The sequence below is a fragment of the Cebidichthys violaceus genome, unplaced genomic scaffold, assembly GCF_023349555.1.
Source record: "Cebidichthys violaceus isolate CVI_PGR_0920_01 unplaced genomic scaffold, fCebVio1.0.p SCAF_25, whole genome shotgun sequence".
NCBI classification, from domain to species: Eukaryota; Metazoa; Chordata; class Actinopteri; order Perciformes; family Stichaeidae; genus Cebidichthys; species Cebidichthys violaceus.
Window position 1 is genome coordinate 1,440,955 of NW_027176428.1, and position 24,809 is coordinate 1,465,763.

General features: G+C 43.0%; 4 protein-coding genes and 1 non-coding gene across 6 annotated transcripts; all 5 read right to left on the minus strand.

Moving 5' to 3' along the window:
* Positions 1-1,232: 1,232 nt before the first annotated feature.
* Positions 1,233-6,194, minus strand: LOC137879486 (lipid transferase CIDEC-like). 2 transcript variants are annotated; one of them, XM_068720233.1, is made up of 6 exons: positions 6,176-6,194; positions 3,989-4,057; positions 3,732-3,885; positions 3,327-3,476; positions 2,497-2,678; positions 1,233-1,719 (listed from the first exon to the last, which is right to left on the minus strand). In XM_068720233.1, the coding sequence occupies exons 2-6, from the start codon at positions 4,051-4,053 to the stop codon at positions 1,530-1,532; spliced, it is 741 nt and encodes a 246-aa protein (XP_068576334.1). In that variant the 5' UTR covers positions 4,054-4,057; positions 6,176-6,194; the 3' UTR covers positions 1,233-1,529. The 2 variants fall into 2 exon arrangements, with proteins under 2 accessions (XP_068576334.1, XP_068576335.1); XM_068720234.1 differs by lacking the exon at positions 6,176-6,194 and adding an exon at positions 4,441-4,719.
* A 1,443-nt stretch (positions 6,195-7,637) lies between these two features.
* LOC137879570 (urocortin-3-like) lies at positions 7,638-9,201 on the minus strand. The gene is made up of 2 exons (XM_068720378.1): positions 8,999-9,201; positions 7,638-8,438 (listed from the first exon to the last, which is right to left on the minus strand). The coding sequence occupies exon 2, from the start codon at positions 8,422-8,424 to the stop codon at positions 8,041-8,043; it is 384 nt and encodes a 127-aa protein (XP_068576479.1). The 5' UTR covers positions 8,425-8,438; positions 8,999-9,201; the 3' UTR covers positions 7,638-8,040.
* Positions 9,202-11,345: 2,144 nt separating this feature from the next.
* Positions 11,346-18,594, minus strand: uqcrc1 (ubiquinol-cytochrome c reductase core protein 1). The gene is made up of 13 exons (XM_068720384.1): positions 18,485-18,594; positions 17,270-17,410; positions 17,044-17,130; positions 16,348-16,477; positions 15,931-16,129; positions 15,033-15,112; positions 13,647-13,762; positions 13,219-13,362; positions 12,569-12,729; positions 12,360-12,445; positions 12,185-12,273; positions 11,984-12,059; positions 11,346-11,889 (listed from the first exon to the last, which is right to left on the minus strand). The coding sequence occupies exons 1-13, from the start codon at positions 18,545-18,547 to the stop codon at positions 11,825-11,827; spliced, it is 1,437 nt and encodes a 478-aa protein (XP_068576485.1). The 5' UTR covers positions 18,548-18,594; the 3' UTR covers positions 11,346-11,824.
* LOC137879728 (small nucleolar RNA SNORA26) lies at positions 12,951-13,071 on the minus strand. Its single transcript, XR_011103760.1, has one exon. It is a non-coding gene; the product is annotated as a small nucleolar RNA SNORA26 (small nucleolar RNA).
* A 1,188-nt stretch (positions 18,595-19,782) lies between the features above and the next one.
* Positions 19,783-24,741, minus strand: LOC137879491 (tubulin monoglycylase TTLL3-like). Its single transcript, XM_068720240.1, has 13 exons — positions 24,435-24,741; positions 23,369-23,455; positions 23,108-23,211; positions 22,858-23,002; positions 22,696-22,751; positions 22,397-22,525; positions 22,189-22,303; positions 21,771-22,059; positions 21,535-21,683; positions 21,219-21,462; positions 20,787-21,046; positions 20,369-20,544; positions 19,783-20,294 (listed from the first exon to the last, which is right to left on the minus strand). Exons 1-13 carry the CDS (start codon positions 24,517-24,519, stop codon positions 19,854-19,856), a joined length of 2,280 nt encoding a protein of 759 aa, XP_068576341.1. The 5' UTR covers positions 24,520-24,741; the 3' UTR covers positions 19,783-19,853.
* Between the last annotated feature and the right edge of the window lie 68 nt (positions 24,742-24,809).

A 24,809-nucleotide genomic window follows, 5' to 3' on the forward strand; every position in this document is an offset into this window, starting at 1 on the left:
CTACATTTATTCAACTGCCAAATTCTTTTGGAGTTACAGCAAGTTCCGATCTTGTTTTGTTTTTTTGGTGGAGTGAACCCTTTAGTTCACAAGTGTCCCTTCTAATGACCACAGAATTTACAGTAAAGCCAAGTCAGCCAAGACAACAGCATGTCTGGGTATTTTCAGTTGGCGCATCTGAACATGGTGAAGGGAAAGAGAAATCAAACTACTCGCCAAACCTGTTAGAGCAGATACTGTAGAAACCAATCTATATGGAGCCAATTGTATAGCTACAATTCAATACACTTTATTAGAGCCATCAGGAATACTGTGAAACACAACGAACGTAGATTAAAGCACAAGAAACAGACAGCAGTCATGACTCGTTTCAGTGCAAACAATGGCCCTTGACCAGTGTTCACAATCACTTTAATGTTGGCATTGTATGCAACTACTGCTCAGGCATTCATGAGATGCAATTTAATTGATGAATGGTCAATAACCAAATTCTGTTGGAACATGTTTTGATTATCCCATGATTCATTATCTCATTACATTTAAACTGCATCCACATCCCTCAATACATTAGCAAACAATAAATCAACTAATATGTATACATCATCTTTCATGTCAGCACTGACTGAATCCGAAATTACCAAATGTGTCGATGGTTATTATTTCTGGTTATATTTTCTGTGGACAGAACAAAAGAAAACCCAGCAGAAGAGACAGCGGGAGCGAGCCACAGTCAGTGTCCAACTCCTGACCTACTGATATGTATACCTCAGACATTTATCTTTTTCTAGGTATATCAGACTGCCAATTTGGTGGAAAATCTGTCCTCAGCTTTTTTTTTCCTGCAACCTTTTTACGACAAAATGGCAAAAGTGGCACTTCTGACGCCAGCTGAGGCAATCATCTCTCTTCTCTCTCCGTATAATGGTTTGCTTCCGGCCTCTCGCCCCCTGCAGCTGCTCTTACTTCGTTCTCTTCCTCTGATTTTCTGAGGCAGGGGCAGGCTGCAGCTGACAGGACAGTGCAGGCCAGGGGACAATTAGGGAAGCGTGGGAGAGACAGCTGGACCTGTTGCCAATTACACTGACTTAGACCAGGAACCACACACACACACACACACACACACACACACACACACAAAGCCAACTTAATGGGCTCACACAGCACACATAAGTTCACTTGTAGACCTACTCTATGTAGACTTAAATGGATTTTCAGGAACGAGAAAATATAAAAAGTGTTAGTTTTATTTATTCATCTCCATAGGAAAAAGTTACAGTAATGAGTAAATGTGCTTACTGAGGAATAACTTGTGGTATCAGCTTCTACATATGGTGCAAAACAAAATAAAAAAATGTAACAGAACAAGAAAGTGACTGAGACTGTTGCAATGTCTAAAATGTCTGCAAACTGCACAGGAAACTGCGACGTGAACATGAAGAGATCGTCAGTTTCACCTGCGACCATCTACATTGTGTCCTAAATCTAAGAGTGGACAAGGTGTCTCCACCATCGCCAGCTCTAGTCCACGATCAGTGGGATATCCTTCTCAGCAGCATGCTCTGCAGCTGCCTGATCCTGCCTTCTTGCGGCAGCGCCATGCTCTTCTCTGCTCGCTCCTCTTCCTCCTCCTCCTCCAGCAGCTGCTCGATGTAGCAGGAGGATCCCAGCAGGATGTGGCCTGTGGCCTGCATGGAGAAGATGGTCCATCGCAGAGCCTCCCTAGAAGCACAGGGAGACAAAGAGAGAGACAGTGGTCATACGTAGCAAATTCCCATCTGCAGAGCAGCTAAGCAGACACTCAGCATTGGAGTAACTTGAGAAATACATAAAGGTATGAGAATATATTTTTCTTGAGTAACAGTCACAGGAAATTAACTACACAAGCTGATGAGAAGATGACCGTCATGAAATAAGAATCATTCATCGCATCAACTGCATCTCATAAAAAATGGACACCTAAGAAACAAACCTCTTCTACTGCACTGTGAGCACAAAAGACCCATATTTGACAAGTCTGCAAAATGTAATCCTCTCTGACTGAAGCTCTGTGCCAACGCTAAAAAACAGCAGATCTCAGCAGCGATGACATAACAGGAATTTAATCTCGGTAAAATCTAGCCTTTGTTCTTCTGCAATCTGATAATTTCAAATCGGCCACCCACACAGGTATATACGCATAAAAACATGGTTGTGCACAGAATACTACTACAGCTGCTGCTATGTTAGAAAAGCAGCCGATATAGAATAGAGAATGAACTAGAAAAAAATGGAATTGTTAGTAGGTAATAGCATTGCAAAGGTGATGTTCCGTTTGGTATTTTATGAATTAGAAACTCATTAAAGTAGATTTTCATTTCTGACTGGATTAAACTGTTACTAGGGAAAGTCACCAGAGAAATCCTTTGACATGAAGAAGAACCAAACATCAACGACATGACAGTTCAACACAAAAGCATAATAGTGACAGAATGTTTGAGATCTTTGACAGACACTCACTTTAGCATCGTTTTGGCAGCGTAACAGCGCAGGTCATAGGAGACAGAATAAGCGCCGTACAGGGTTGCTTTCACGTTCAGGCAGCCAATGAAATCCCTGGGGTTGTTTTTGTAGAGGTCAAAAGTCAGCTTGGCCACATCTGTCCGGTGCTGTGTGCTGAGCTGATCTCTGGAGGGGCTGCTCTGTGAGGCGACAGGACCGGAAACATAAGTTGGGTCAAAGGGGTACAGACACATTCTGCTGGCGTGATTGGGCCAGATGACACCACCGAGCTCCGCCAGCAGACATTACGGACTGAAGCGGCTCCTGCCAGCAGTGACGGGGAAGGCAAATGACAATGAAGCAAGGTCAATGTGAAGTCACCAGAGGAAACATGTAAGGAGGGGGGGGAGATGCAAATCACTGCATGCATTCTAAGGAAATTAATTGCTTTCGGGAGAAAAGCCACGTAAATTTAACACCAGCCTTTGATTCTTCTTCAAGAATTATGAAGAAAGAAATTAATCTCTGGTGTTCGCCCCGAGCTCAGCCGTTGCACAATAACTGACATATTCCTCCTCTATTCAGTTTGAGGACACAATATTTGCTGATTAAATTTCAATGTGTTATTCTTCAGTCTACAGACCCCTGCACCATCCATATTCATGGCTGCTTCATTGAAGAAAACAGATATTTTACCCGTCTGTTCATTCAATACATCAAAGAATCACTGGCGTACCAAACGCTGAATACAAGCAGTCAATCAACATGTTAAACATCACACTGGTGCAGCTGATCAACACCGTCACCTGCTGGTTGATGTGAAAAAAAAAGGTCAAACACTACCATACCGGATGTGGGGTCCACTTGTGGCCCTTCTCCAGGACCATGAGGACGGAGTTGTCGGGCAGCGTCTGGAAGAACTCCTCCGTGTCCACGCCTGTGCCGTCTTCATCCAGCACCAGGGCGCCGACACACGGCACGCTCAGCGAGTCGCTGACCTGAGAGAGCAGGCACGGGGAGGAGCAATTCAGATAACGGCCATTATACAAAAGATAGAGCATTGTCGCAGTCAAGTGTACGCCTCAGTCTTGTGAACTTTGACCAGCATGAGTCTCACAGGCGGCACGGCAATAAGTGAGTCACAGGCCAATCTGTCTGTGGTCATTTTTAAATCAACCGGTTCATCGTCATCCACTCTCAACTACTTCACAATTCATGCTCAGCCATTTTGACACTTCACACAAGCTCCTTGCCTTGGTCATCAGGTCTGTTAGGGAGTTTGCCATGATGCCCTTCTTCGCACTGCGGTCAGCATTTGTGACCCTGAAGGGCTTTGGGCGAGGAGCTCGACCCGACAGGAGCTGCTGGGTCATGGAGGCGCTGGCTGACACGCTGGCTGTCACACACCTGAGAAAAGATAGAAGACGCAATACTTCATAATGTTCAACCTCCTCATCCACTATTAACTGGTGATTGTTGACTATCCCATCCAACAGTGCAGCGCTCTTACTTGGAGAGGGAAGACGGAGTCAGAAGGCTGAGGGACTTCATAGCGTAATCCATCTGGGAGCACATCGATCTGCGATTGGAGCATCAGTTTAGCATTTAGACTTCAACTGTGAGACAACACATCGTCACTTACAACATTACCGACAGGCCTCACAGAAGGAGCAAGCGGCAGCTATGAGTGACTATTGCAGCTTGAAAGTTTATACGTTTTACAGTCAAACAATAAAAAAAAAAATGAGGGCAAAGGATCTAAAGGACATTCTGGTTGTGTATGCCCTATTGAGTGTCCATGTCTACATTGATCATAATTCACTTTAATCTGTAAACCAGACACTTTCTTCAACAAACTACACACATTTCACAAGAATTCTCAATATTATTTTTTTTAAAAACACAAAAATCTACAACATATATGATCTCATTGCTATAGAAAAGACAAGCTGTTGTCCTGACCGTGTTTGAATATAATCCGTATCGTGGTCGTTGTGATCCTCAAGTGCTGCTCCTAACGCCACTGAACCTGTCTGACACGCTCTTCTCTTCTCGCCGTTTCTTGCACCACTTGGTCACTGACCTTTGTGCTGATGACTGTTGAGCTTGTTGCAAGCTTTATTGAGTAATTCTCCATGAGCACTGCTCTGACCCTCCCCTGTGATAGCCCTGCATTGCAGTTTGTTACACGAGCCATAGCTACATTTAACTGAGCATCCTAAAGGAACTACTTTCTACTGAGGAAAATGTCCCTGAGAATGACAGTGTGGTCTGTGGAAGTTACTCAGATTTACCTGGAGAGTGTTATTGGAAAGAGTTCTAAGGCGATTCAAATCATATTTTCTAATAAATCTGATTACAAATACTTTGACATCAAGCTGGAATTAAATTAACTCACACAGACAAACTGGTGACGGCTGCCATGTTCTAGTTGAGTTTTCTCCCTTTAATGCAGTCAAAGGAGGAGTGGGTGACAACAGAAAGATACAGGTATTTGGGTCATCTATGCTTTTTTAAATTTCCCATTATTTAAAAAAAAAGAAAAAAAAAAAAAAGGAGAAAACGATGGCATGTTTTTTTTCTGATAGACCTAATCAAACTTCAAACCTCTGAGAGAAACTTTGAGGACAATTTGCATTTTTAACTGTCAGAGGTTGCGGAGAATGTGTGACAGTAATGTCATTTCCCAAATTAGGTCATCGTTCAATGTTATCTCACACATTGGCGTGTGGCCTATGGAGACAAAGAGTGTCCACACCTCCCAGTGTTATCACATGACGGAACACATCTACAGGTAGTCTGAGATCACTGACCACAATAAAACCCAGGGACTGATATGAAAACTATGTGACAGAAATCTACTATTTTAAATCTGCTATAAAACTGTGTTTCTCCATCCTTAAGACCACATTCAACTGGTAATGTTCCTAAAATGGTTTATAAAGAAAGACGTCTGAATGTTTGTGGATCAGAAGTGACCTGGTGAGACCTCACCTGTTGTGTGACATTTGCACAAAATACTGCCCCATTTAAATAAACCTTAGTCCAGATGAAAGCACACAATTCATGCTTCTCTGCCAGTGGCTATATTTCACTGTCTGATAGCCTTTATGTTTACACTCATCAGCCTCCTGCACAGCTGTGGCATTAGGAATGGAAATGGAGGAAATGAGAGTAAAACTCTCTTATCACATATGAAGAATTCACACTGGCATTATTATTATTATCTGCTTAATTGACATTAAGCCTACTGTTTGCCTATTGGACAGGCTATCAAATCATTATTATGTTTACTTGGCAAATAACGACTTCCTATAGTCTGAATTAAATGTGGGATTTACAGGAAGAGGGTTGGGGCTCTGTGTGAGTAACACATCCAACTCAAGGGACTGAGGAAAATCATAATTAAATATTAAGATAACATTATGCAGCATTTAGATCAACAAAACGTCATGTTGGACATACTGAGGTAGAACAAAAATAGCAATTTACAACATCTAAGACGGGGCCAACTAAAGACAATAGCCTGCCAACAATACCACCATAGAGTAACGCTAAATGTATAGTAATAGAAATGCACTAGTTTCTATTAAATGTGTGCACCAGCTTGTTTCATATTTCATAGAACAAAGTGTGATAAAAACCCAATGAAAGGACAACGTGAAACAAGTGGAACAACAGTAAAATATTCACTTACTTTCCCCCCAGAGTGTTTCCTGATGTAAAGTGCAGCCACATGAACCCGTCACCGCCTCAACGCTAATTAATAACACCTGGATTAGACTGATTAACCACCGCAGTTTGCGCCATTTCATTAAACTAATGATAGCCACAGTTAAGAGAAACAACGAGGACATCGCGCGGACAAACGACGAACTGCCTCAGTTTGGACTGCAGTGGGTCGGAAACACGTCGTCACTTGCACTTGAAATGCTTTGGAGAGTGATGAATATCTTTACTTAAGTAAAAGTAGCACAATATAGTAACGTTATTCAATTTGTACTGAAGTAAAAGTACAGATGTAAACTATTAGCAACACATTTTCTCTACTTTAAGCATCCCAAGTAAAAGGAAGTCTACCCAGGAATGTGATATAACCCACGGTGAAAAAAAAAGAAAAACAGGTTGTATATAAAATATACTAGAAATAAAATGATGTATATAATATATAAGAAATACAATTATATATGATGCATACCACAGGCTTGTGCAGTACAATACTTGATTGAATGCTTGTAATAGCAGCTGTGTCAGAAATACACTTCTCGAGGCTAATCTGTGAATAATGTTTAAACTCAAACTGAAAAGACTAATTTAAAATTGTGATTTCTCAGCAAAGTGAAATCATTAAATAAAACAATGTAGCTTCCATGTACATATTTATTGTGATAAATGCCTTATGATGATGAGTGGAGTTTTTATGTTTTGTTTGTATTTACATGACAGCATTAGAGCACATTTCTACACTTCAGACTGTAGAGTGGAGAACAAAGCTTTAGGTTATTACTCAATTTTTAATAAACAGTATTATTTCCAGAAGTGCCAATTTTATATTACAACTTCTGACGAAGAAGCCTGATAAAAACCATTTAGGCGTCCTTAAATAGATTATTGTTACAGCAATCTTATGGAAACATAAACAACCTTGTGCTCATTGATTCCAGTTGGGGTAACAACCACATGGGCAGTTTGTACGTCTGCAGAGGTTGTTTTACCAGCGTAAAACAGAACAAACTCAGATGTAAATCAGATGAGCAGCTTATTTCACTGTGTTGCTTCATATTTCATGCTCACTGCAGGAGCACAGATGAATCATGCCACAGATATTAACGCAATGTAGAGCAGATAATGCATCAGACTTAAAATAGCTGCGACTTGTTTGCCAAATTTATCAAGTATCAGTGAACAAAGGTCTATATAAAGGGTCTGTTCTGCCTTCAGAGGTCAATATCCTGCCCACGTCTTTGTCCCGTTATCACATATCTGTGGGTGACGCAAGCTCATGCGGCTCAGACCCATTCATTTGTGCTTTATGGGTTGCTGATGCTTGTAATTATACTAAGCATGCCTGATATCAATGCGAGAGAGTGAAATGAATTAGACTTGAGAAAAAAATATGATTATCATATTGGATTTAATTGAACAATCTTTTCTTTGAATTCAAGATTACACATGCAAACACAGGAAACAGATTTCAGAACCTGATCACAGTTTCTGACCCATGGGTGAACAATCTTTGAGACAAGATACCAGCTTCATCTTACTTTGTTTGACATTGTTTGCAGTGTCCTTTAATTTGTTTTACATCATTCTTTCTATTTACTTCTGTTTCAAGAGTCAGCCCATGGAGTGTGGTTTTGGGTGTAAAACAATCATATAATAATTTAATGCAAGTATAAAAGTAAAGCAAATCTAAGCTCTAAAGGACAGATACTGACCGTAATGACTGATTTCACCTGAACTAACAGTGTTTCTAACCAGGTGCCAGTGTAAGAAGTTAACTCCTCTGTGAGATGAGATTTCGTCCATCGAGCCCCCGGCAGCTCCCAGGTGCCCCGCTTCTTATTTCCTCTTGCCTATTCGTGCCATCAGTTCTGCATTGGCTGCAGCCTTGGTTCTCATGTCCTGGTTCTTGGCCAGGTCTATGAGGACACTGAGGATGCTGGTGGGGACATCAAGGGACAGGGCGAAGCGGGACCCCTGCTGGGCTCTCTTCGGCACCTGGGAGGCTGGGCGCGGGGCTCGCTCTCGCCGGAGCACAGTGTGATGCTCTGATCGGAGCAATGAGTTCAACACACCGCTGCGGTTTAGGATGTCGACAGCCAGCACATCCCTCTGTGTGTCCTCATCAAGTTTAGCAAGAGCTGGAAAGCTCCTCTGGCTCTGGGCGATCCAAGGCAGCAGCAGCAGCAGAGCCAGGCAGAAACATACGCGCACACTTCTCATGGTCAGGACTCTGTCTGCAAGGACAGAAGAAGAACAGATCAGCCAGTGGTTCTAGATTTCACAACTCTGACACTGCAAGGCTTCTCTCCAGGATGGTATGCATCAGGAATTTTCTTATCTGCAATAATCTGATTACATATGCAAATCCCTTTTAAGTTGAAAACTGAGGCTTTTTATGAAAAACAGGAGGCTATTACATGAGAATATAGAAGAGAATACGCGAGCAGGAAATTCCTAATATTTTGTAAATATCCAGGAACATCTAAGATTAACATTGTAATAGTCCCTGCCAATGCACAAATGGATATAAATGATCTATCCAGAGTGCAGTGAATGGTAGTTTTGAAATATAGATTAAAAAACAAAGAATAAAAGCATGTTGAAAAAGTAATTTGTTTACACAGTTTTCTGCAGGGAATTACAGATTCTCCAATATTTTGTCCACTTGTCCTATAAATAATACAGTATTTTGTCCAACTGCCTAAAAAAATAATGCAATATGTTGTAAAATATATAGGCTACAGATAAACCTGGGTAAGCATTATCAAATGTCATAATCTCAATCAATACTTACTCAGTGAAAAGTTAGTGACTTGACAAAAAGGCACTTCTCCTTCCTCTGGTCTAAAGCACGGCTTTGCTATTGATCTCTTGTCTTTCACCCTATACTACTGTCTTCTGCCTCCCAGCTTCTTCTTCTTCTTCTTCTTGAGCTGCAGGAGGACGGACCTGTGTGACACGCAGTCGAATGTTCAAATGGACTTCTGCCTGCTCGTCCACGACTTTGTCTTCATCCACGTCGGTCTTCGTCGTGGCACTGCCCCTTCCCCTCTCTGTTTATCTTTTATATCTTTACACGCCATCACCCTCCCTTCATTTCATCTCATTTCCTCTACACTCATTGCTGTCTTTCTCTTTCTAAAAATAACACAATGGTAATCACAATAGTTTGCCTAGAATGAATGGGAGAGTTGTCCCCGAGACACAGCACAACTGAAACCCACCACTTCCGTTCAAAAGTTAAGTACCAACACGTTGCAAGAAACAATCCCTTTCTTATCATGGTGTTATGAGTTCCTGTATTGTCAATCATCCATGCAGACAGGGTGACGAAAGTCTCATCATTACAAAGGGGAGGAATCTGTTATGTTTAAAGGCAGTTTGTAGGATAATCCATAAAGTATGCTGGCCGTCTTTCTCCACTGTCTAAAAAAGAAACATGTGACTTCTCATCTTAAGCCTTGCAGATCATCAGGATCCTCTGAATCAGTGCTCAATGGACAGAGACGCCAAAGGCCTCAAAATGGATAGTTTAACTGTATCGTGACCGTCATAAGACAAAGTGCGAAGGTGTGATACCATGAATATGAATGGTGTGCATGCACTTGTTTGTGGTTTTACTCAAATATGTTTAAATCAACAGAACGTTTTCTCATCAACTAGTCAGAGTAGAGACAAATCTCTAGGACCAAAAACAAGCAGCTTACGTCAAAAACTCCTCACATGGGAGTTCTACATGAAAGAACAGCCCCAAATTTTTCCACATTACTGTGACGGTGATTTAATTCTACAGGGAGCATTTAGTTGGGAGAAACAGCAGCTAAATGTCATCAGTTAGAGTTTAGGGAGGCAATTGCATTTCTTAAAATGGGATTAATGTGTTTCATAATAATTGAAGTAAAATAGTGGAGACTGTAAATTTGCTCCTTGGGTTCCTATTTTGAAATGATGGGCTTGATTAAAGATCTAATAATCCAATAAAAATCTTTTTTGTACACGTTGTCAACTCAGATCTGATTTTGTGCAACGACAACCACCCCAGTCATGTGCACGTGTGTTCTTGTGTGGTACCTCGAAATGTTTGGCATGATATGGAAAAATAAAAAAATACTGGACACTGTGCATTGTTACTTTTTTAAAGGAACATTATGTATGAGTACAGAAATCTCTATTTTAAGAGCACAGAAGAGGGGGGTGTTGGGAGGTTAGACTGGAGCAATCATAAAGAAAGCCCTCTGGAGGACTTAAAGGAGGAAGGGACTGTCAGGCCCAGGAAGGAGACCAACAACACAAAGCCTACCTTGTTTCCTGAGTCATCTCCAGTTCAGCCCATCAAGGGATTTTTTCTCATCTGACTAATGACATGAATATCACAAGAGCAGCCCGATTTAGACAGTTGGGCCCTCAGGGGCCTTCAGGATTACAAGCCGTCTCAGTTACACTCAGATAAACAAACACGGGTCGCACAAATGTCATCCAGCAGCAAACAGACGTCCTCGGTTGTAGGCTAAACCAATAGCATCATTATCACAGATACTGCATGACGCAGCAATACACGCTAATCTAAGATGACGTCATATCTATGACTCAAGAGCCAACATATATATATATATATATATATATATATATATCACAGCAGGTTCTATTTTGTCATTCAAGAGGCCCACTGACGTAGATTAACTCAATGTATCAAAGAGCATCTCATTGCAATTACTTTGATCACTGATGTCAATCCGATTGAAAATACTGTTCAAAAATAATCATATGATAGCAGTCAGAGTAATACAGATTACAAAATGACAACAGCAAATGCTGAGAATACATTACTTACAGTGGCACCATTGAAAAGCATGGTGCTGCCATCAGTGTATGGCAGAGGCAACTAGACTGGAAAAGTGCTTTACAAGTCCACCAATGAATGAATGAAACACAAGGAAAACGACTAGTGTGCATTTAGGAGGAGAGTTATTTGTTATTTATTCTTTTATGTGTGGATTTCAGCCTCAGAATTTAATGTGAAGGTGACAAAAATTGTGTGTGCACACATTCTCCTTATTGCAGTTGACCATGACACTAAAATGGTTTAACACTAAAAAGTGTAAGAGGTTCTAAAAGTGTAATACAAAAACACACTGGGACAATATTTTACAGTATTTTTTTATTTTGTCGGAATGAGAGCTTCTGTTATGTACAATAGAGGACAGAAACAAATGTTACAGAAATTATAAATATACTCTTGCTCCAGACTGGTTGTATTCTGTGTGTCCAGTAGATGATTATTTACTATTCAAGTCTGCCCTCTCTCCCCTCCTCTCTGCAAGTCAGTACCAAGTAATGAGGACCTGTACAGTACAATCAAGAGGTAACCAATCAAATTTAATACAATGTGCAGACTGGCTGCCCCCCCCCCCAACCCTCATGGCTAAATAAGAGTGATCAGTGGGCAGTATCAGAGAGGGAGGCGTGGAGAAGAGAGTGGATGAATGTGCTGTCAAGCCAACGAGCGCTCAATCCTCAGGTGTTCACCCCTCGCAGTGATGACAGGACGAAAACGGGAGTACGGTTGAGGAGGAAGATGAGGAGCAAACGTGGGACACACGGAGCAACACAGCTACGCATCCTAAAACCTCAGCCAGTACATGGCACTGCGCATTCTGTTGTAGTCGGGTAGCTGCTCCACAGGACCTGTTGGAGGAAGCCAGGAAGGACACATTAGAGAGAGGCTACAGCCTGGGCCCTGACCTCGCTGCAAAAACACCAACACCAACAAAGAACTCACCGACAGCTGCCACAGCAGGACACTTATCGTAGATATATTTGGAGCAGATGTCTCGCACCATCCTAGGGGTCACGGCCTGAAAGAAAAGATGTGGAGGGGAAGTAAGAACTCTTACCCTGGAGACAGGCTACAAGACTTATTTTTACTCAATTGTACAAATGGCCTAAATGGATCAGCGCTCTTGGTTCAGTGTCGTCTCACATCGATCCGAGCGTCCCACTCTGCCAGAGGAATACGGCGCCCATAGTTCAGGACGTGTCTGCCGATGTCATCGCAAATCGGGGTTGTTCCTAAAAAAGAAACGGGTGTGTTGACTTGGGATTCGGAGGAGCTTGTCTGTATGTTTGTGTAAGTGCATGACAGACATGTAACGTACCATTGAGCTGTCCTACCAGGCTGGCCTTCAGAGCGTTCTTGCCTCTGGCTACATCACTCTCCGTCGCTGTGGTACACAGGTTCATCCTGCGCAGAAATTGGGAGGAAATAAGAAGAAATACCTACATCGTCCTATCATTCTAAACTGAAATAACATTACAGTTATGTTGTTCTGTGAGCGTGCGTCTCTCTCCCGGAGTCATTACTGACCAGGCATTCTGGGACCAGTGCATCATATCTTCGATTTGGTGCCCATCAGACACAAAGTAAATGCCCAGCAGGCCGGTGTCGCAGTAGGACGAGTGGAAGGCCTGGAAGCTGTGACACAGGTTCTCCTCCACCGCCAGGCGAGCCAGACGGCTGCTCAGGTGCTGCAGGTGAGAGGAAGAAATGAGCATTTACTATCCGACTGTTCAAAATCAGAGTGAGATTATAATCTCACCTGCATCAGGTAGCAGGCAAACATATATATGGTATTACATTTAGGTTGACCTGCTCCAAGTATGTGATAGTGAAAGCAGTATAGACATTTCTAAAATAGCTATTCTATTCTGTACATAACAATTTTTTGGCAGCTGCTATGAATTTCAGGTCTTGTTCCTCCCTACAGGTCCGGAGTCAGGGGTGAGACCCCTGACCCAGGTTTACAGAGAGGATCATAGTCTACCCCTTCATAATGGCCACTCAAAACACCAACAACCTCAAGTGGGCAAAGCTAAAAGGGGACACAGCTGCATAAGATTAATTAACTTTACAAGGTTGACCTTTCTTCATTGCTGTCTTTTCTTTATTGCATAAACTAAAATACGCTTGCACAAAACTATTCTAACCAACGTATATATAATACATATTTAACCAACCTTTCCGCCACCATAGGTGAGGTCATAGCTGCCGATGATGGAGTTGGCCACCATGAGTGGCACGATGTCTGGACTGGCAGCACTGGCCCCCTCCACAGCAATGGCAATGTGGGCCAGAGGCAAAGCATCATCACGCATACGGATCTGGGAACAGATCAACAAATCAATTATACGCAACGATGAAAACAATATCGCTACCAATACATGCTCGATGATCCTCCCAGAATAGGCCAGAATCACATCTAATGCATCGAACACATCAATCTAAAATACAAGTTAAATAACTTGAAATTATTCTGTAACAGTTAGAGGCCAAATTACAAGAAATTCCCTGAAGGCGCTCCTGAGATATCACGTTCACGTTATTGGGATGGACGAATGGGAGGCATGAAAGATATTCCCGCAAAAACATTCTCAACATATCTCACCTCACTGCCTGTAAATCGGCAGGGTGACAACACGGGCACGGCATCTCCCTCATACTCAAAAGACACTCCGCTGAAGTGAGTATTGGCCAAACCGACCAGCTCCTCGTGGTTCACACCTATGGAGGAAGCACATCAGAGAGACGCCAAGTCATTCCAGGAAAAGTAGAAATCCACAGCTACCAGAGTGCCTCCTAGCAGTGTGTCTTAGGACTAAGAGGGCCTACCTCCAGTGTGTGTTGGGACTAAGAGGGCCTACCTCCAGTGTGTGTTAGGACTAAGAGGGCCTACCTCCAGTGTGTGTTAGGACTAAGAGGGCCTACCTCCAGTGTGTGTTGGGACTAAGAGGGCCTACCTCCAGTGTGTGTTAGGACTAAGAGGGCCTACCTCCAGTGTCTTAGGACTAAGAGGGCCTACCTCCAGTGTTTTAGGACTAAGAGGGCCTACCTCCAGTGTTTTGGGACTAAGAGGGCCTACCTCCAGTGTTTTGGGACTAAGAGGGCCTACCTCCAGTGTGTGTTAGGACTAAGAGGGCCTACCTCCAGTGTGTGTTAGGACTAAGAGGGCCTACCTCCAGTGTCTTAGGACTAAGAGGGCCTACCTCCAGTGTTTCAGGACTAAGAGGGCCTACCTCCAGTGTTTTAGGACTAAGAGGGCCTACCTCCAGTGTCTTAGGACTAAGAGGGCCTACCCCCAGTGTCTTAGGACTAAGAGGGCCTACCTCCAGTGTTTTAGGACTAAGAGAGTCTACCTCCAGTGTGTTAGGACTAAGAGGGCCTACCTCCAGTGTTTTAGGACTAAGAGAGCCTACCTCCAGTGTGTTAGGACTAAGAGGGCCTACCTCCAGTGTCTTAGGACTAAGAGGCCCTACCTCCAGTGTGTGTTAGGACTAAGAGAGCCTACCTCCAGTGTGTGTTAGGACTAAGAGGGCCTACCTCCAGTGTGTGTTAGGACTAAGAGGGCCTACCTCCAGTGTCTTAGGACTAAGAGGGCCTACCTCCAGTGTTTTAGGACTAAGAGGGCCTACCTCCAGTGTTTTAGGACTAAGAGGGCCTACCTCCAGTGTCTTAGGACTAAGAGGGCCTACCTCCAGTGTCTTAGGACTAAGAGGGCCTACCTCCAGTGTCTTAGGACTAAGAGGGCCTACCTCCAGTGTTTTAGGACTAAGAGGGCCTACCTCCAGTGTCTTAGGACTAAGAGGGCCTACCCCCAGTGTCTTAGGACTAAGAGGGCCTACCTCCAGTGTTTTAGGACTAAGAGAGCCTACCTCCAGTGTGTGTTAGGACTAAGAGGGCCTACCTCCAGTGTTTTAGGACTAAGAGAGCCTACCTCCAGTGTGTTAGGACTAAGAGGGCCTACCTCCAGTGTTTTAGGACTAAGAGAGCCTACCTCCAGCAGCAGATAGCACCATGCGAGGGGCTTTGTAGTGGCTGTTGATGTAGTCCACTAGGTCATGGCGGGTCAGAGTCCTAGAGGAAGAATTGCATGTGAGTATTGCTGGTAACTTACACAATGGTACACAATTTGCTATGATATGGAATAGATATACTGAAAGGAAACGCAAAATGCTCTGTGATAAAGTTACATTTAGTCAATTTGTTCTTTTGAAGTGATAATTACCATCATCTCAACTAGAGGTGTGGAAATGTCTCAGTTCTGAGATACATCGCAATGCGATGTGAGCGACTCTGCATCAATGCGGTGACAGTGTATTTACTGTTTCACAGAGGGTGCAGCACTGAGTGTGCATGGAGCAGAGAGATGGCACTCTGCACTCTGCTAGCTTGTTGCTGTCACAACCAATATTATTATTATTATTATTATTATTATTCTCAACAATGTTAGGCTGAAAAAAAAACGTGCATGCAGGCTGAAATTTAGAAGAGATACGAGTAAGGAAAAGAAAAAAAGCACAAAAGAAAAAAGGCACCAAATATAGCTTTTAAATATCTCGGATCATGTTTTTTTTTGCCATTGATACTAATTGCCGATCATTGATGATCCATATTGGCAGATACAGATCCCTTTGTTGTTTGATTATAGCAGCTGGTCTACAAGGCTCCAGAGTTATTTGCCACCATCCCAATAATCATTTCAACCACTCTGAAGTCAGTAAACCATCAAAAATTCAGTAAAACCATATTTGACACCGTGATGGTTAACGTTAAACTGTGTAATGAATCCGCAGGTCACATGTGTGCCGAACCGTACGGATCGACAACGATCCGATACATCACTAATTGTGACCACTTTTTAAATGTGTGTGTGAGCATGCAGTTCCTCTTGCCTGGCGTTGTTGGAGGGCCCCAGCACACTGTGTCCCAGAGGAGTGCCCTGGAAGGCGGTGGCATGCAGCAGGTCAAGGCAAACTTCCTGCAAGTTACCCTCGACTTCCTCTAGCTCCCGCAGCACCACACCCCTCTGCTGCTCGATCTCCGCCTCGTTCAGTGAGCAGCTCTGCACCACCTCTGACAGCAGCTCCACGGCTGAGAAAACAGAAGTAAAAAAACGAGTGTGAACTCAGTTCCTGCCCCATATAGTATAGGGCAAAGTAATTGGGGTTCTCAATTCATCAGGAATCTAAGTTTACGTGTTGATTGGTTGATTCTTAACACCTTCATCTTACAAACAACAATGGGTTTTTATCAAATTATTGTGAAATCTAGGGGACGATGCATTTTACTGCTTAACCAGGTCATCTAACCTTTGGGGAGGTCTTTGGCAAGAGTCTTCATGTAGTATGCAGTGTGCTCCCGAGAGGTATACGCGCTCAGGTGTGCACCCATAGCCTCAACCTGCTGCTCCAGGGCAGTCTGGGGGTGCTTCTTGGTTCCCTGGGGGGGGGGGGGGGGGGGGGGACAAAAGGTGAATGGAAGAAACTGTGTCTATTGAAATTCTGCGTTTGCTGGAAAAAGATTGTCTCTCACCAAATAGTTTGCTGAGACAATGTTTCACCTTTTGCTCTGCTGCAGTTTCATTTCTAATAGATTATTGTAAAACAGTTGTGTTGGCCAACAAAATGTTGACAGTTAATGTAGAAGGTTTGATTTGATTTTCAAAAGCTGATATGCAATGTGAAAACATAAAGCCAGCGTTAGCTGTTTCCAGACCATTGTCGGGAGGCACAGGGGAGACTTTGTTTTGCCTGCTAGGCTGAACATGATTCTCACATCAGGGTTACACTGTACATTTTCTACCATTATAAAACTGATTTTCAGATGGTTCTGTGGGACAAACCATTGGGCGGTTCAGGGAAATGCATTCAACAGAGATCAGATCATAAACCCAAGGGATACAGTCAATGTGTTAAAGTGAATAACACTGAATCTAAACCTAACTTTAATTTGTTTACAGGAAGAAAACTCCACAGGGTACCTTTAAAGTCATGAAGTCTACTAACCTTGAAAGCCATGTGCTCCAGGAAGAAGCCTGCTCCGTTGTTCTTCTCACTCTCATAGCGACTACCAGCACTGATCCACAGTCCAACCTATGACAAGGGAAAGATATGTGAAGCATATAAGAAATGATCATCGACAGCAACACATACCACACAATCTGTCTATAAAGTGCTAAAACAACTTCCTACATTTGCTGTAAATAGACCCCCCTCATTACTGTGTTCTTACAGTGCAAGTGGCATGTCCAGTCTCCTCAGAGGCGACCCTCAAACCATTGTCTAGGGTGGTCAGGCGAGTTTCAGGGGCTCCCACCAGGCTCTGCGCATAGCTGACTGAGGCATGGCTGCGCCTCAGAGACAGCAAGATGGGCTGGAGGAGAAGAGATAACACGTCATTTTAAAATCCTGTACATTTAAAAATACTGTTAGAATAACATGCATTACTGCAACTGAAAATAAGCAGGCTCACGTGTGTTTTCTGTTCTTAAAATAACACATTTTAAGGGACTGGACACAACAGATTTGAGGCATGTGCTCTCTTGTTTTCTCATTAAGACCAGAGGTAAAACGCAAACTGAATGTAGTGATCGAGTAACGAGAGTCTCTGGATGTCTGACTGTTCTGAACACTTCAAATCGATCCATTCACAACTAAAGCAAGGATAGAAATGTTTGGCACAGGGCAACACTTTGCAGCTGACATTGACACCACTGCCACCTACTGCTATCTGCCAATGACTAAAATTAGAGAAAGCCAGAATACCAGTATATATATCAGTATGTATACCAATTGTAATCGGATGTAAAACATGTAGCTTTAACTGTCTAGTTTAACATATCATCCATCACATTGCACTGTAAGGTACTGTCATTCTATAACCATTTTCATTTCAGACGGTATTTTCACGTTACTGTGAAAGTTGATTCTCAACCTCGTTTCCTGAATAATCTAAAATCAGTCTCAGTGCAAAGTGTTGACATTACTGTCGACATGATGTAAAAGTACGTATTCAACAATACAACATGTTGACGACTGACTAAAGTAATACAGCATTGTCACTAGTCGGCGTTTCCAAAGTCACCATGCTAACGCTGCTAGCAGGAAGCTTAGCATGTGAGGGCAGGTGAGGACAAGAGGCAAACGTTACAGCTGCTGACCTTGTGACAGACCGACACAACGTCCAGCTGATCTGAACAACACCTATTTAAGCGGATCTTTCACATCAAGAGTCCCTCACGAGACGTACCGCCTCATTTGACAGTTGACCTTGCATTCACTGCTAGCTAACTAATGCTAACAGTGTAAGCTAACCCGTTCCCGTAGCTCTTAGCGGGCGGTACAACCTCTCCAATAACTTTCAGCGTTGCGCCAAAACAAGCCGAGTACAGGTATCCCACATATACATGTCATAGCTTTTCTGCCCACCCTTTAAATCTGTACTTACACTGCGGGTTTTGGTGAGGGTTCGACCCACAGTGCTCCCGACTCGGCACACGGACGCCGCCATTTCTTCGTACGGTTACAGAAGGTAGAATAAGGGGGACGTCTTTGACTGTTGTCGTGTAGCGCCTCTTCTTCGTCGTCCTATAAAGATGTGGTTTACTTCTTCGATTGGGGAATTGTCGCCACCAACCGTCCATTGTGTGTTATTGCGGTTGACATCTGTAGTGAAATGCAGACAGGTTTAAAAGACTCCATTGCGTTTGTTTTTCTCCCGTTGTGTTGGGTTAGGGTATTTTTATGGTGTATACTTTTCTGTTCTGCCTGCTATATTCTAAAAATTAATTGATTGGATGCTTCAATTTAGGGAGGCAAGGAATACAAGATTTCCTAAAAATGTAAATGTTGCCCTTATCATCCTTATCATCTCCCCCTGTGCTTTCTCCCTACAATCCATGATGACTGCTCCCCCTGGCTGTTTTCCTTCTCTCAATATAGATTCATCAATCCTCTCATTTCCATAACAGACACACACAGAAACCTGACATATAGTGTAAATAAATTCAGTGTATGAATACTGATATACAATATTATATGATATATTTATATACTCTATGTATGTATACACACATATAAATGTACATTTATATGTGTGTATACATACATAGAGTATATAAATATATCATATAATATTGTATATCAGTATTCATACACTGAATTTATTTACACTATATGTCAGGTTTCTGTGTGTGTCTGTTATATATATATATATATATATATATATATATATATATATATATATATATATAGTATATCATTTTAAAATTGTATTTACTATTTATCCTTAATTTTCTTTGCTCAAGTTTTCAAATCATGAGTTCAGCATCACAAGTGCCTTAAGCAATGTGCTGTAAAAGTGTGTTTTTCCACCACATAATCTCACTTAATGCCATGGTGTTTGTTTTGTTTTTATTAGCCTATTATTTTTGACTCCACCACACTACACAGGTGGTGAAGGGATTTTTTTTTTTTTTATGATGCTCACAGCACTGAAAATGCCCTTTATGAAAATCAACAGCAACATTCCTGAAACAGTTTCCCTGTTGCTCTGGATAATCCACACACTTTGCTGTGAACATGTACATGAACTACTCTACCAAAGAAAAAGACCCAGTACAAATAGTTGACAACTTGTTCTGGGGATGTTCTGGGCAATTTTGTGTTAAATCAAATTAAAGAAAATTAAAAGAAAGTAGTGAGTAAAAAACAAGACATGGCAATCTATTCAATTCTGACTTTATTATGAGGTCGGCAAAAAGGAAGCTCGACCTGGAGGAGTTCAACAATGATTTGGTCAACAAACCTTCAGTGTTTTAGGCACTCAAGGTGCTGCTAGTCTGGACTGTTTTGGAAAGAGACAAAGAGGTACAGGGTTGGACCTCCTCTGATACCTCTGGTTTCCTCTTCCACAAAAGTACAGAGTGAGACTGGGCACTAATGGGCAGGTGGATGGATGTCACACTCATTGGCAGTGGAAGTGAGAAGGTTTTAACAGGGGCTTGTACAGGAGGAAGAGGAGGAAGTGGTGGAACCCCCCTGCTGATGTATTTCAGCTGAGTCTCTGCACACTTTAACAACATCTTAGGCAGAAGCTTTACTTTTTCTGCCCTAGGTTCCTTCTCCTTGACTGGGCCGCAGTGTTTTGGTGCTGAACGGTCGGAGGACTGCAGTGGAGGAAGTGAGCAGGGACATCTGATCTTATAGCCCTCCACAAGTAGGTTGACCCCGACATACTGTGGCATGTCTACGGCTGCCTAGAGACAAAAAAGGGACATTTAAAGTAATGTATTTCTCCCTCACAAAGGGGGCCACTTGAACTCTTCGGTACCTGCTTATATATGAGCTCAAAGTCTCCAGTGTTGGCAGTGCGGTCTGCCCTCCGGTCCAGGACGACACGTAATGTGTCTTCCTGCACAGCATTACAGAGGCGGGTGGTCACAGGGGTGGAGGGAGCCATCGTGGGACTGGCATTGACTTCTATCAACCATGGATGCAGGTCAGGACCTTAGAAACACAGAACGACATATATCTAAGTTGTGATTATTCCTCTGTTATCATAATTGTGTTTATCAAAATGTGATCTAAATTAGAATTGAATGCCATGTTTATTTTACTACTTATATATATATTTTTTTACAGCTCCAGAAAAAGCATTTTTAATATATAAGTTGACTGTGTTGATACAGGCAGTATAACATATTCTGTAAGATACACTGTAAGCATAAGTTACAGTGATCCCATCCTACCGAACATGAAGTCAGCACCGTAGAGCTCAAATGTGTTGTTGCGGTCCTCCATCAGATCCTGTGTTGTCTGTAATGCGTGGATCACAGCCTTCTTCATCCCGGGGACCACCACTGTCCGCCACTGAGCCTCCCGGCCCTGGCTGGACAGAAATGTCCTGAACTGGTCATCCGACCACATGTTGTCTGCTGGGATACCGCGATGGCGTTGTTTGGAAGGTGTCAGGTGCTTCTGGATGGAGTTATTGCACAGGTGCACAGAGCTGCAAGAATGGGGTAAAGAGGCCAAGATTGGAAAGACAGATGAGAGGAAAATGGTGACAAGGAATGGAGAGAAGTATAATGAGACATGAACTAAGAGGACATGGTTAGAGAAATGATACTCTCACTGCTTCTACTCTCCAACTACTTTCTTGAGAAGTATCCCCGTCTTACCTGTCCAGTGTATCTAGTGAGTAAGGCTGAGTAGAGAAGCGCAAGTAGCACTTTTTATAGAACCACACAGTCAGAGGGTTCCACACGGTGACCAGGAACCACTGGCGCACGTCAAATTTGGTGCCATGGGCCAGCAAAGGACGCTCCAAGTACTTCTGCACTACCCACTTGCTTTCCTTCCTTAGGGTTGGATTACTGTCCACCAGCCTGAGGATCTGATCCAGACGCCTGGCACAAATGATACCTACAAGGCAGGTGTCGCAGGTCAGCCAGGATTATGTCAGATATTATGTGAACAGTTTGTCTGACTTCTCACCTCTGCCCCTGGACTTTGCTCCAGGTTTGATGATCCAGATGTTGTGTATGCCGCCTATGTCCAGCTGTGGACTGACCTCCACCAGCCTCTGCAGCATTGCTTTGCAGCAGGTCACAAAATGATCACTGTTCTCGATCTCTGCTCCTTCACTGTGCGAGGAAACAGAGAGACTATAGTGAGATACCGAGGAGCACTTTGGTTTGCCAGTTTCCTTTTATCTCTCACACAGTACTCACTGAACAACGAGGTAGTAGCCGTTGATAAACTCTGCCCACTCCTCCTCTGTAAGTGTTTGTGGTGTCTCTAAGGGTACGTCAATGTCCTGATGCTCCAGGCTCTCTAGAAACTCTTGGCATACTCTGAGTGCGCTGTTAATCATTTTGGAAAGGACCACTGGACTAGATTGCGGTTTGCTTCGTATCTTCACAGCCCGAATGTTGTGTCTGGTTCCCTCTCCCTGAACTCCTTGCTCCCTCTCCACAATGTACTTCAAAAAACTGGTGCAGGCTGTCCTCCTGTAGTCCTCTACACAAAGCACAGAGACAGGGAGGCATTTATTCTAAGCGTTCTCTGTGAGTGAAGGTGGAAGGATGCTGGAAATACAATAAAAAGAGATAGGTGTAATCTATGATGGGCCGTTAGGTCAGAGCTGACCAATGAAAGCAGCCTGCTCATCCTGTGCTCCTGGTCTGTAACAGCGAGGGAAGAAGGTGTCTGGGTCAGCTGAATCAAACCAGTGCAGGTTCCTCAGGTTCACACACAATCCAACCTGACAAAGAAAAGACAAATATCAATGGTGGACAGGAGACAAGTGAATAGTCATTTTTTGGCTGTAACAAATGACTATAGCATACAAATGTACCTTGGTGGTGAAGCTGCCTGCTTTTGCAAAATGATTGGTAATCTGTTCTTTTTGCAAACTCTTGGTGTTGATGGCGTCTCGACGGTTTGTCCAATAGAAATAAACCATTTCATTACGCACCAGGCGAGACTGCATGAGAAGGGGGGTAAAGGATGAGAGCTGAATCTGTTAAGACCCTTAAATGTCCAACATGTTTCACAAAGTTAGCAACAAGCTTTCCCTTGCTGTGCCTCTTCTTGCCTGTTTGCATATCACGTGAGCCTCATTGTTAGCCTACAACCATGAATGTTATTTTTTACCATGATATCATACAGTCCATCTGGATCCTGCTCTTTTTCGAGATTGTCTGAGTTATCTGAGAAGAAGGAGCAATGTAAATAAATGATGGGATATAGATCGATAGATATCCACATCCAGTGATAACATGATTTCTGAAACAGTCATTCTTTCATCGAGCTAACCGTCATCGCTGTCACCAGCATCGTTAGTGCTGGCTCTGCGGGCGTTGTGGTTTGGGCGGTGCATGCGCTGCTCCACCCAGCCTCTGGCCCTCAATGCTGCCCTGATGACAGGGTAAGGGCCCTGGACGGAGAATATCTTATGCATCTGAGAGGAATCAGAGCAGACACCAGTCATGTACAGCTTTGTGGAACAATCAGAAAATGTATGCGACCACATAAATGTTGTGTATATCCAGCAACATTAACCCACCCTGACAGCTTTTTCTGCAAGGGCTTTGGCTGTCCTTAACCTCTCTGGGTTAAGAACAGGTAAACTGACAGAACTGCGGCGAATTTTTCCCTCCGGAGGTTTACCTGACGCACATACACACAAATCAAATTCTGTCGAGTGATGTATACTGTTAGTTGTCTAGAAAGCTCTTCAGAGATGATGCTGTTCATGCAGTACGGGGAGACTATCCCAAGGGAACCCATTAAGCATGTTGGTTGTTCCCCTGCAGGGTAAACCTACTCGTTTGGGGACTTCTGCCTTCATCTTGGTTGCATTGCTGGACCACAGCTGTGACCTTCTGATCCTTTGATGAACCTCCTGTTTCCCCTGCAGCAACAGAGGGATTGTTACAGTACAGTACACAGAATTGTGGTACAATAGAATCTTCTTCAATGGCATAACATGCCAACATCAGCCCGGTACATTAAAGAGGAAAAGGCAGGAGAATATTCACAACATATAGTTTCTTAGAACATTCAACATAGCATATGCAACTGTAAAATATATATTACAAAACACAATGTCCACACATCTGCTGATGAATAAGATATATGCCTAAACTGGAGCGACTAAAGATTATGGCTTGACCTCTTTACCTTGGAGCAAAAAAAGTGGGAAGTCATGAAACTTGAATACGTGGCCTCTGAGTTCAATCATTTGGTGCTCCTGAGTGTGACCTCATTATTAATTCAGCATTCGTGATCTATAAATGCAGTCCTTCGGAGGTGTGAAGTCGTACAGGATATACCTTGAAGATACCTTTATGTTTCAGTCTAGAAACGAGTCCCTCAGCAGCAAGTTACAACAGGAGAACCCAGAATGTCCTCTATTGAAGGCCCAAGCTCTAATTCTATTTCCAACATGTAGCTCTAAACAGTTAAAATTGGAATATATGCCCATGTTATTACCATTGGAAGTGGTAGATGGTTCAACTAAACATTCAGTGTTATGAATTATGGTGATGGGGCCACCTTTTGATTAACATTTGAAGAAAATAAAGTGATTTCCAGTATTATTTGTCTGGTCCATGTTTCCTTTGTTGCTCTGTGTCTCTCACCACTGTCTGGACATGGTGCGTTATGTTGTGGAAAATTTCTAATGATAATCAGGAGAAGAGTTCAGGAGAAGAGTTTTGTTCACAAATTGTCTTTGTCTGTTTATTCATTTGCAAATGGGAAGATAATTCAACAGAGCACGTATCACAGCAGTCTGTTGAAAAAGTTAATAAGCTACAGTTGTTATTTCCAGTTTCAGGTTCACAGCAAGGACACAGTTGTTTATGCATATTTTTTTCCATTACAGTTACCTCTATTGGTAGCCTGGTGTCCCTCCTGGTCCAGCTGGACAGACTGTTTGGACCTGATGGCCTCCATACTAACATCAGCTCTCATTCTTCAGGGAAACCTTTTCTTTGGCTCTGCTTCAAGATCCGCTCAAGAGGACAGTAAACACAAGTAACATGCACATGATTAAAACGCTGTAAACAACTGGAAGGTGTCATGGATCTCTGGCAACTGGTTTTGCAAGATCAGTGTCTTTCCAAGTGCACTGGACCATGAAGTGGGTCACATTGCTGTGCAGTAGACAGGTTGGCTACTCCTGTCAGGTTTATACCTAATACCTCAGGCAGGGTGTGATACTCCTGATTCCCTCCAGTAACCTGTAGAACAGAGGCCCCAAA

What these genes read in the sequence shown, in the direction of transcription:
- uqcrc1 (XM_068720384.1), bottom strand. Translation starts at nt 18,547, where the DNA reads ATGGCGGCGTCCGTGTGCCGAGTCGGGAGCACTGTGGGTCGAACCCTC. An exon ending in CCCTCACCAAAACCCGCAGT is followed by an intron (nt 17,411 to 18,484) that starts GTAAGTACAGAT and finishes CTTCTCCTCCAG; the next exon opens with CCCATCTTGCTGTCTCTGAG. An exon ending in TCCTGCTGTGGCAGCTGTCG is followed by an intron (nt 11,890 to 11,983) that starts GTGAGTTCTTTG and finishes TTCCTCCAACAG; the next exon opens with GTCCTGTGGAGCAGCTACCC.
- LOC137879491 (XM_068720240.1), bottom strand. Translation starts at nt 24,519, where the DNA reads ATGAGAGCTGATGTTAGTATGGAGGCCATCAGGTCCAAACAGTCTGTC. An exon ending in AGGCAGAAGTCCCCAAACGA is followed by an intron (nt 23,212 to 23,368) that starts GTAGGTTTACCC and finishes TATGTGCGTCAG; the next exon opens with GTAAACCTCCGGAGGGAAAA. An exon ending in TGCTGGTGACAGCGATGACG is followed by an intron (nt 22,752 to 22,857) that starts GTTAGCTCGATG and finishes CCTTCTTCTCAG; the next exon opens with ATAACTCAGACAATCTCGAA.
- LOC137879486 (XM_068720233.1), bottom strand. Translation starts at nt 4,053, where the DNA reads ATGTGCTCCCAGATGGATTACGCTATGAAGTCCCTCAGCCTTCTGACT. An exon ending in TAACAGACCTGATGACCAAG is followed by an intron (nt 3,477 to 3,731) that starts GCAAGGAGCTTG and finishes CTGCTCTCTCAG; the next exon opens with GTCAGCGACTCGCTGAGCGT. An exon ending in ACAAGTGGACCCCACATCCG is followed by an intron (nt 2,679 to 3,326) that starts GTATGGTAGTGT and finishes GTCGCCTCACAG; the next exon opens with AGCAGCCCCTCCAGAGATCA.
- LOC137879570 (XM_068720378.1), bottom strand. Translation starts at nt 8,424, where the DNA reads ATGAGAAGTGTGCGCGTATGTTTCTGCCTGGCTCTGCTGCTGCTGCTG.